The 11,150-nt window shown below is 47.6% G+C and overlaps 1 protein-coding gene across 1 annotated transcript in view; it reads left to right on the top strand.

Annotated features, from left to right (window-relative positions):
- The first annotated feature begins 3,969 nt into the window (after positions 1-3,969).
- Positions 3,970-11,150, top strand: part of ABHD17C (abhydrolase domain containing 17C, depalmitoylase) — a 53,623-nt gene continuing 46,442 nt past the window's right edge. Inside the window, exon 1 of the mRNA XM_053594242.1 lies at positions 3,970-4,627. Within this exon, the coding sequence (XP_053450217.1) occupies positions 4,011-4,627 (617 nt within the window). The 5' untranslated portion in view covers positions 3,970-4,010. The remainder of the gene's footprint in view (positions 4,628-11,150) is intronic.

Here is an 11,150-nt window from a genome sequence, read left to right as displayed (position 1 = left end):
TATGTTTTCCATTTAGAGCCTACAGCCCAGAATCCTATCAAGTGGCTATCCTCCCAACAAGGGAGGCTCCGTGATTGTGTCTCCCAACCAGGAGCACTGTCACCAAACAAAATTTGAGCTCTGGTAAGAAAAATAGAAACAGTGTCACAATTCCTTAGCCAAAGGACACATACAGACAGACTACTCACAAAGCGTGATGCTGCCATTGGCTATGGACCATTTTGCACCTTCCTGAAAGCCCATATTCCAAAATATTGCCCAAATCAGGAGGACCACGCTTGGTTTTTAGAACACATTCACTAAATCACTCACTCATTCTTTATCAATGTAAGGCCAGGTGCAGCAGCTCATGCCTATAATCCTAGCACTCTGGGAGGCTGAGGTGGATGGATTGCCTGAGCTCAGGTGTTCAAGACCAGCCTGAGCAAGTGTGAGACCTTATATTTAAAAAAATAGCCAGGCATTTGGTGGGCGACTCTACTGAGAGTGACAAAGTCAGACTCTGTTTCAAACAAAAAAAAATTATCAATGTAATTCATATTTATTGTACATCATCTCTATGTCAGTCATAAGGGAAACAATGGTCCCTGACTTCACGGAGCATCCAATCCCAAATGACATTTTTAAAAAAGTAAATCAGGGCAATGTATCTTAGATTCCATGTAGACAAACTAGATTTAGTTTTTAAGCAGGAATATCCTTCTCTTATGAATAATAAAAATTGGATCATTCTCTTCTATACTATAGTTTATTTTTATAAATTAAAGTGGCCTTAAGCAACTCAACATACAGCATACTAACATGGAAGGCAAAGTTCAGTGTCTAAAAGGCCAATAATGGGGGGCACCTGTGGCTCAAGGCGTAGGGCGCTGGCCCCATATACCGGAGGTGGTAGGTTCAAACTTGGCCTTGGTCAAAAACTGCAAAAATAAATAAATAAAATAAAAGGCCAATATTAAACAATACAGACCATTAGCTACTTAGAATATTGTTTAGTTCTTCAGACCTGGCTAGCTTGGCAGGACGCAGTCATTCTACGCAGACAGCAGGGTGAACTTGTCTTAGACACCTCTACATTTTCCAACTTAGTGACTGACTCATGGCAAGTACCTAGTACAGTAAATACATTTGCTGATCTGAACTCAGAGTTAGACCTCTCTCTACTAGGATGACAGGAACCGCACGTTAATTTTTTTAAGTCAGGTGGGCAGCTGGTACTACCTGGCTGTCACTTATTATTTCTCTGCCATATGTTAGAGTTTCCCAGCCAACGTGCCAAGGCACACTCACACGTTTGCTGCAGTGTGTTAGTGATATGCAGAGACACTAGACCCTTCAGCCCCTGGGAATCTCACCAAACTCTACCACTGTCTGTGTGGCACAAGGTAAGAATGGCCTGGTAGCTCTGCTCTCTAGCATGTAACTTTAAGGTCTCAATTTCATATTCACACAAACCTGAACCAAGATAATTTCCTGGGGAATAGTCTCTTTCAGCCCACTTCTGTGTAGCTTTCTAATGGGATGAAAAGATAAACAAGGCTTTCATTTGTTTATTGGTATTATACTCAACCACACTCCACAAATCCTTTGTGGAATAAAATAGGATATACATAAACAAGTGTTTGGTTTTTAATTTTTCCTAACACTCTGCAGACCATTCCTACTGGCAGCACAAAAGGCATGTGCTTGAGACTCCTCAAAGCCCTCTTCATGAGCAAAGGGCTATTCAACTCTTAACAAAGGACAGTGAGCGGAGTGTCATTTGAGAAATATTGACTGAGACACCCTTTCATCTCAGTTCCCAAAGTCCTGTTCTTCCTCTGAATTATATTAGGGAGTAATGCTTTGCCTGAGAGCCTGCACTTGCACTTTAGCTGCCCACAGAAATATCAGCACTGAACCAAGACCATCTTCTTAGCTTTTATGAGGAAGCGATGAGTTTTTTTTAAGGCAAGTAAAAAGTTGTTGAACCTTCTGATGATGCCCTAATTAGATTGTAAGGTGCTTGAAAGCAGGGACTATTGTACCTTTTGTGTAGTGCTAACACCGAAGGCAGTGGGTGCTGTGTGTATGAAAATCATTATGTATCTATATGTTGAGTAGAAGAAATAAAGTATCCAAGCAAATTATAACAATGTGTAGTGAGATTTTTTTAAAAAAGGAATCACATTTGTGAAGGTAAAGTTGGGTTTTTGGTGGGAAATAACTTCAATACATACTGCAAATACGTAGTCTGAACAGGCTTCATCACCAGGTTATTTTAAACCAAGTTTGTATAATTTAGAAACATCTAAAAATTGTTTTAATGAAGAGATGGCCTTTAAAAAACCTGATCCTGAGGGTTATTGACATCAGTATAGGCAAATTCATTTAGACAAGGGGGCTCAAAGTATTCCTTCTGTAAAAGCCACAACGAAAACTAAAATTCTCAGGAGATCTGTGAACTAAACCAAGTTCAAGGCGGTGATTGTGCCAATTTCCGAGCCTCTGGCTGCCTGCCTGACAGTCCAGGAAGAGTATCTCCTGTCAGTTCCTGAAAGAGACTTCAGCTGCCAAATCAGGAGGCGAAAGGGAAGTAGAGAAGGCTCTGGAAAAACTGGCACGAGAACACACACAGCTTCAAGGCATTCGGAGTTACAGTTGAAAAAAAATCATTTAAAGGTGACTGCCAAGATTACAGTGGATTTAAATCAGTGTAAGAAATCTTTTTTTTTTTTTTTTTTGTAGAGACAGAGTCTCACTGTACCACCCTCGGGTAGAGTGCCGTGGCGTCACACGGCTCACAGCAACCTCTAACTCTTGGGCTTACGCGATTCTCCTGCCTCAGCCTCCCAAGCAGCTGGGACTACAGGCGCCCGCCACAACGCCCGGCTATTTTTTGTTGCAGTTTGGCCGCGGCTGGGTCCGAACCCGCCACCTTCGGCATATGGGGCCGGCGCCCTACTCACTGAGCCACAGGCGCCGCCCCAGTGTAAGAAATCTTTCATGATTAAGAACACTTCAAAATCTTAGACCCAAAACCGTTCTAGAGAAATAAACACCGACACCTAGTACCTACTTACTGCCAGAAAATGCACCTCCCATGGGACCAGAAATGACAACTTCAACAGGCTTTGTGGCTAAATACAGTACCGCCCTGTTACAATAGTTGGATTTTAGAGACTGGGGAGAGGGGTACTGAAGGTCAATCAGCGCCCCTGGGAAGGTAACACTGTCGCTACTTAAACAGAACCCGGAAAGTAGACCGACGACCATCCTGTCGCACGACCCTAGGGCCCCTTACGGGGCTGAGACCTGTGGGTGCTGAGGCAGTTCAGAAAGCAGCGCGGACACCCAGAACCGAATCTTTGGGGTTAATTACAACTCTCTTCTACCCATTACGTTCCTTTGTAGTAGAGTCCCACGGACCTCTACCCACAGCAGAAACTTGGATTGGGGGAGGGAATCCCAGGGGAGAGGAGCGAGGAGAAGAGTCCGCTGCGCGAGGACACCCTTGCCCCTCCACGGTCCCCACTGCTGACCAGCCCAGCTGCCCCTCCGCAGAGCCCCGCGCCCGAGCACGAGGACGCGCCTCCGCGAGCGGGCAGAGCCCGCCCCGCGCCGCAGCCGGGGAGCCCCGCCCCGCAAGCCTTGCCCGCGCCGCTGTAACCCGGAAGTGGCGGCGGCGGGCGTGCGGGGAGCGGGAGCGGGAGGCGGCGCGCACGAGCCGGCCATGGCCGCCGCCGCCGGCTTTGTGTGGCGCGCGCGGGCCCCGGCCGCCTGCACCTCGCCCGGGCTCCGGGGCCGCCGCTGACCTGCCCCGGCCGGGAGCGCCGCGCCCGCCGGGCCGGCCCCGCCTCCGCCCCTCCTCCGCCTCCTCCCGCCGTCAGCCGGGCGGGCGGGCCGCAGCCGCCCTCCGCGCTCGCTCGCCCACGGGCCGCGCGCCCGCCCGCCCTCCCTCCTCCCGGGCCAGCCGGCCAGCCAGCCAGCCAGCCAGCCGGGCCGGCGGCGGCGGGCGCCAGGTCGCCCTGATGCCGGAGCCAGGCCCCAGGATGAACGGCTTCTCGCTGGGCGAGCTGTGTTGGCTCTTCTGCTGCCCGCCCTGCCCGAGCCGCATCGCCGCCAAACTGGCCTTCCTGCCGCCCGAGCCCACCTACACGGTGCTAGCGCCCGAGCAGCGCGGCCTCGGCGCGCCCGCCTCGGCCCCGGCCGCCGCCGCCGCCGCCGCGGCCGCGGCCGCCTCCTCCTCCTCCGCCTCCGCGGCCCAGCCGGCGCCGCAGCAGTCCGAGGAGGGCGCGGGCGCGGGGCCCGGCGCGTGCAGCCTGCACCTCAGCGAGCGCGCGGACTGGCAGTACTCGCAGCGCGAGCTGGACGCGGTCGAGGTCTTCTTCTCGCGCACCGCCCGGGACAATCGGCTGGGCTGCATGTTCGTGCGCTGCGCGCCCTCCAGCCGCTACACGCTGCTCTTCTCGCACGGCAACGCCGTGGACCTGGGCCAGATGTGCAGCTTCTACATCGGCCTCGGCTCGCGCATCAACTGCAACATCTTCTCCTACGACTACTCGGGCTACGGCGTGAGCTCGGGCAAGCCCTCGGAGAAGAACCTCTACGCTGACATCGACGCCGCGTGGCAGGCGCTGCGCACCCGGTGAGCCCGGCGAGGGTTGCCAGGCCTGGCTTGCGGATGCGGGCGGTGTGGCCTGTGGGGAGAGGGGCTCTTCCTCCGGGGCTGTGGGCGAACGGGGAGCTCCTTGGCCTCGCATCCATTCTCTCCGGAAACCCCACTAGTCCTCAGGTTCCAGGAGAGCTCAGACTCGAGGATTTTGCCTGCTTTGGCACGCCTGGGTGCCGCCGGTCCACCGGCTGGGGCTTTTTTGGCTGTACTTACTGCAAATAGCAGCGTGTGGGTGCTTCAGTACAGGGCAGAAAGCAACAACTTGGTTCGTCTTTCATTTGTGTGAGCTGACCCAGAGACTGAGGTCCTCAGGCTGTAGTGACCTTGGGCAAGGCACCTGCGTCTCTAGACCTCAGTTTCCTCCTCTGTAAAGTCAGTGAGTGTGACAGGATGACCTCCAAAAGATTTTACGGTTGCAAAGAGCCCCCAGGGCAATGTATGGGCGACATTAGAGGCAGATGGGGGTCGGATTGTCCAGGAGTTCATCTCCCCGTGGGGGAGAGTAGCTAGCTCTGTGGACAGGAAGTTAGTTGGTGGCTGGTGGCCTGGTGCCTTTAAGAGAGCCTAAAACAGCCCTGGATAAGTTTGTCTCAAAGGGTTTGGGGGAAATCTTTTGACCTTGAATTAGCATTCACAGGACTGGAAAGTATATATTGAGGGCTTTTTATTAATTAATTCATGCTAGGCAGAAACTGGAGGCATTGTTAAGGGTTGGACCTGGTGAAACAAGCAAACAAAAAAACTTGGGTTTTATTCTCAATTAGACAAGGGTCTGCTAAGTGAGCAAGTCAGGTCACCTGTTTGTGCTCCAGTTTTGGTATATGTGACCTTTCCCATCTACCTCATAGCAGTGATGGTGAAAATACCTGAGGTTGTGTCTGTAATGAGATGTGATTTCTTTCAATGGAGGAGACCCCATAAGTACAACTAGCATTGTTGTTGCCGTGGACCCTTTTATAGTTTTTACCTAAAACCTACTTACTGGTTTGTGCACATAGCTGGCAGTACTTAATTTTCCCATTCATGTTTATATGTGTGTACATGTGTTCATAAGTTACTCCTTGCCCGTCTGGGAAAATAGCTTGTCCAACTGGGAAGTAATTATTTTACTATACTTGGGACGTTTGTGACCCCTGAAGTTCTGAGGGGATGCCCTTTTCTAAATTACAGCCTTCCAAAACTGGTTTAGAGAGAGGAGAGCATATCACATGCAGTTCTTTGGGGTCAGAATTCACAAGCAGTTAAAAGCCACCTGTTCCAGTAAAAGGTTTCCAGTAAAAGTATGTGTCACACACAGTCTATAATATGCTAGAGTTTACTGTTAGTAAAGGAAGTAAAAATAAGGTTGGCGTTGGATCTTTTGAAAGTGAAATATGAGAATCCTACTTTGTATAGATTTTATTCGAAAGTTTCTGTAGAATGTTGCTCCCCTGTCTGCACATCTGCATTCAAATGAAAGCCTTTCCCAGGGCTACTCCTGTGCCCTGAATATTCAGGCGTGTCCGTGTTGCAACATACTTGAGGTGTAGTTGTTTCCTGGGGACTTTCCTTGTCATACTGAGTTGAATTAAGGGGCGTTGTTTTGGATGATATTACATTTTGTATTACCTGATTGTATATCTAAATTGCCCATGATTTACTTCATGTTATGCTAGAACTTATATCTGGAATGATATATGCACATGTAAAATAGTTTAGAATTATTTTGAATTTTGCCTGCTTGGTGCCTGTAGCTCAATGGATAGGGCGCTGGCCGTATACACCGGGGCTGGTAGGTTCGAACTTGGCCCAGCCTGCTAAACAACAATGACATAGCTGGGTGTTGTGGCAGAGGCCTGCAGTCCCAGCTACTTGGGAGGCTGAGGTAAAAGAATTGGGAGGCTGAGGCAAAAGAATTGCTTAAGCCCAAGAGTTGGAGGTTGCTATGAGCTACGGCACTCTACCGAGGGCGGCAAAATGAGACTCTGTCTCCAAAAAACAAACAAAAAACCAGTTTAGAATTTACAAGCAAAATGAGAATCTTAAAATACGAAGAAATCTCACAGAACCTCTTGTCCTGTGCTTTTCAAACTATTTCCAGGGGTCCTCAAACTGCGGCCCGCAGGCCACATGAGGCGGTGTGATTGTATTTGTTCCCGTTTTGTTTTTTTACTTCAAAATAAGATATGTGTAGTGTGCATAGGAATTTGTTCATAGTTTTTTTTTAAACTATAGTCCGGCCTTCCAACGGTCCGAGGGACAGTGGACTGGCCCCCTGTTTAAAAAGTTTGAGGAGCCCTGACTGTGCCCCACAGGAAGAAGCAGGTTTACATCTTGATCAAGCACATGCATTCACATCTATAACTATGTATCAAAAACAAATGTCTCACAGAACAATATTCTGTGGGCAGTGCACTTCACAGAGTCTGTTTTATTTTACCTTTTTTTTTTTTTTTAAGAAGGCACCACATTTATGTTCCCACTTATTTGTGGATGCTGCTCCTGTTCACCCACCTCATCCCACAGATAGTGTCCCAGCCAACCAGCAGTCGGTCTGTGACTACTACAGTTTAGCACTATTTCCACTGCACTATGTAGCCATTCTTGTCGGATTTCTCAAGAGGTGCCCTTCTGTGTCTTGGTTATATTAAACAGGACTTACCTGGTTCCGAAGCTGCTCGGTAAGGGACTGCATCCATCATGTTTCCCGTGGTGATGTTCTTCCTGTGTAGTTCTCCTCTCTGATCTTGTCAAGAACATACACTGTTTTCTGCCCGTCTTTCACTCCGTTCAGGCCACTGATGTGGCAGGAACCCCTTCTTCTCCAGGTACCCATTCTTCTGTGGCTGCAGACTCTCTTTTGTACCTCCCCAGCCCCGTGTGTTCTTGGGAGAACTTTCTCTTTTTCCACCTGGGTAGCTGTACTCCTCAGGACACTGACTGGAGAGCTTACCTTGTCCAGAGTGTCCTGAGTCATCTCCATCTCTGTACTTGCATTATTCCCCCAAGAGGATTATAAGGTATGTTGTCAGTGCCTGCAGCCCAGGACTTTGCCCTCTGTCTTCCCATTCTCATCTGGCCTTCTGTCTGTGCCCTGCTCCTGTGCTGGGAACACTGGATCCAGACCAGTGGGTTAGGAGACCCTTGGTATTCCCTGTGCACCTGGTGCTCAGCTCCCTGGCCTGCGGTATCGCAGTGTTGGCTAGAGGTGCTGTTTATCTGTCTCCCCACTAAATTGAAAGATTATTGGGGACCGGGACTCTGTGTCTTCTTTGTTCCCAGCAGTTGCTGGCAAAGTGTCTTAAAGTAATAGGTACTCATGAAATATTTGTTTAATCAGTTGCACATATGGGTGCCCCATAAATAAATGAAACGAATTTAATTTTTTCTAAACTGAGTTCTTACAAAGACTTGGATGGTATTTTACCTTTAGCGTTTAATGTCTGTGGGTACAACCATAGACACAAGGGGGTTCAGATATATTGACTTGAGGTCAGATCTACTTTGTATCCATTCCGTTGGTGGTGGTGTGATGTCGAAATATCCATATTGAACAGAAGAGTAGTAATGATCCTTACCTTGTATTTCTCTTTGTATTTCTCATTATCTAGCTGTGTCAGCCCCCATGCATGCTATAGTGAGCTGCCCTGCCTTGATGAGGCACTTTAAAGTAGTGTGCAGACCCCACAGGTGTGGATAAAGGCTGTGAGTCTTCTCAAATGATGAGTAGTAAAGCTGGCAGATAGTCTAGAATAAGGGCTTCAGGAGGAAGCAAATGTGGAAATCAAAGGCCTGGGACGGGGGTGTCCAACCTTTTTTCTTCTCTGCAGTGCACTGGGAGAATAAGAGTTGTCTTAGGCCACATGTTAAATGTGAAAACACTAAGGAAAGCTGATTAGCGAAAAAGAAAAAAAAAGATCCTCAGCATGGGTCCACCCCATGTTGGGCATCACTGGCCTAGGATTTCTACCTGGGTTTGATTAGGGGGAAGAAAAACAATGTGTTATGAATAGTTTGATAAGGTGAAAGCACAATGATAATTCTAGAGAGAAAATAGAATGTTGACTTGCAGTGGAAGGCAGACAATATGTGAGTATCCCATTAGGAAGATTGAAACTCTTAAGAACAGACTTGTTGAAACTAAAAGTAGGCTAAGTATCTTTTGGGGGCCAGCTTAGAACCCCTCTCGTCCACATACCCTTCTCCCATGCGAGCGCTCTGTGGTGGAGCCTGGCTCTTCAGGCACTCTCCCTGGGCCCTCATGCTGGTTTTCTCTTTAGAAGTTCTCTGCATCCCAGCAAAACGTACTCATCTGTGGTTCTTTTTTGAGGGGCCTTGCTTTTATCCAGTAATAGAGCTGCCAAAGATCTGACAGACTTTCATTTTCTGTGTTAACGGGCAATAACTCCTTAATGTATTACCCTCCAAGCATGTTTGTTTTTATTAGGGTACTCTTGGAGGATCGTTCTTGGGTGAAATCCAGTCTTAAAACTAATGGTGCCATGGCATATTGGTGGAAGAAGCATTTAAGTGAAGTAAGTCACTTAAATCATACTATCCTGAGGTTACTTAGAGCTTACTTTTAAGGTCACCCCTACCTTTCATTACTACTCCTCACTCCCTCTGCTCCATTCTATATTGATTATCCCACGTATGACTTAAAGTCTGGCTTTGGGAATCGCAGTGTTCACTTGGGCGGCTGCTTTACTCTCTGGATTAGATTTCACTTAGTCTTGACTTGAAACTAAGTCTGTTCCACTCCTAAAAGCCTATCTGCAGGAATCCAAAATATCAGGCCTCACACTTAGTAGGTCATTATTTGGACAACATAAGGGTTTTTTATAGGATTGTTGTAAATAGCAGTCTTCCTAATTTTGTCTAAAAGGAAAACACAGAACCTTTTGGACTAGGATAATTAGTTCCAACTCTGCCAGTCTCACTAATTTCACCACGCCACTATCTTCATCAGTTGTGTGCTGTTCTAATAAAATACCTGAGACCAGTAATGTATAAAGAAAAGACATGTCAGGTATGGTGCCTCACACCTGTATTCCCGGCACTCTGGGAGACTGAGGTGGGAAGACCCCTTGAGCTCAGTGAGACCCCATCTCTACTAAAAATAGAAAAATTACCCGGGTGTTGTGGTATGAGCCTGTAGTTCCAGCTACTCAGGAGGGTGAGGCAGGAGGATCTATAGCACTCTAGCCTGGGCAATAGGGTATGACTCTGTCTCAAAAGAAAAAAGAGAGAAAGAAAGAAAAGACATTTCTTTCTCATGGTTCTGGAGATGGGAAATCCAAGATCAAGGCGCTTGGCTGGTTGGTGTCTTGTGAGGGCCTGTTCTCTGCTTCTAAGATGGTGTCTTGAAGCCTCCACCAGAGAAGAACCTCCTCCTGAAGAGCAAGAGAGAAGGAGAGGGAAGAAGGAAGATAGAGAGGCTTAGCTTGCCCTTTTATAAAAAGCCCAGAGTGAGATAACACATTAATCTGTGAGGATGGAGCTCTCCCGGCCTAATCACGTCTTGATATGTTTGAATGTCAACATGAGCTTTGACGGGGACAGACATTCAGACCATAGCAGACAGGCATTTCACTGTTTGGGGCTTCTCAGTCCATTGTTTTACGACTTAAAACAATGGGATATGATGCAACTGCATGAGGTCTGACATGGCTTCTGGTATGTGTTGCGTGATTTTTCAGGGAAAACACCTAATGTTTGGAACTTAACTTTTCTTGACTACACTAGGACACTCAGAGGATCTGAACCCTAGCTGTACTTTAGAATTTCTTAGCTTGAATTTTTAAATTAGGCACAGTAAGATTAATCAATTGTAATTAATTAAGAGTTGAAGACGCTGGAATGTTAGAGAAGACTTTTTACACATCTTTATACAGTAGTCCCCCCTTATCTTTGGGGGATGTGTTCTAAGATCCCAGTGCATACCTGAGAGCTCAGGTCCTACCTAACCTTTTGTACCTAACCTTTATCTTACAAAGAGAGAGGAGAGGAAGTGAAGGAGGGAAGACCATGGGGGAAGGGAGACGGAGAGCAGGGATATGGTGAGACTTCCCAAAAGAAGAAGAATGCCGCTGCAGGTCTAGTGGGTAGGAGAGTTTAAGGGGGACAAATAATTAAACTGCAGCCAAATTCACAAGGTGTTGTGAAAACTGGTCCATCCGCTTTTCCTGGCTGGTAGAAGACATATCCCATTGTTCTCGGGACACTCAGGAACTACTTGGGGCTAAAGGAGTAAATTCTGCTGAACTGTAAAGAGAAGGAATTTACATTTCCTTTTGGTCTGCTGGGCTCCTCAACTGCTTGTGAGAACCCAAATGCAGAGGAGGAGGAGGGGCTGCTGGCAAGAGAAAGCAGGCGGTCAGAGAGAGGGATTGATTTCTTTGACCCAACTGAAAAACTGTTAGTTAATAACTTCCCTATTCTTTCACTGTAAAGACCGAACATCCTTACGTATGTTATAAATTAGGCACTGTAAGAGATTAGCAACAATATAAAACAG

This window comes from Nycticebus coucang, chromosome 6 (genome assembly GCF_027406575.1).
Source record: "Nycticebus coucang isolate mNycCou1 chromosome 6, mNycCou1.pri, whole genome shotgun sequence".
Classification (NCBI taxonomy): Eukaryota; Metazoa; Chordata; class Mammalia; order Primates; family Lorisidae; genus Nycticebus; species Nycticebus coucang.
This window is presented reverse-complemented; position numbering and strand designations above follow the sequence as displayed.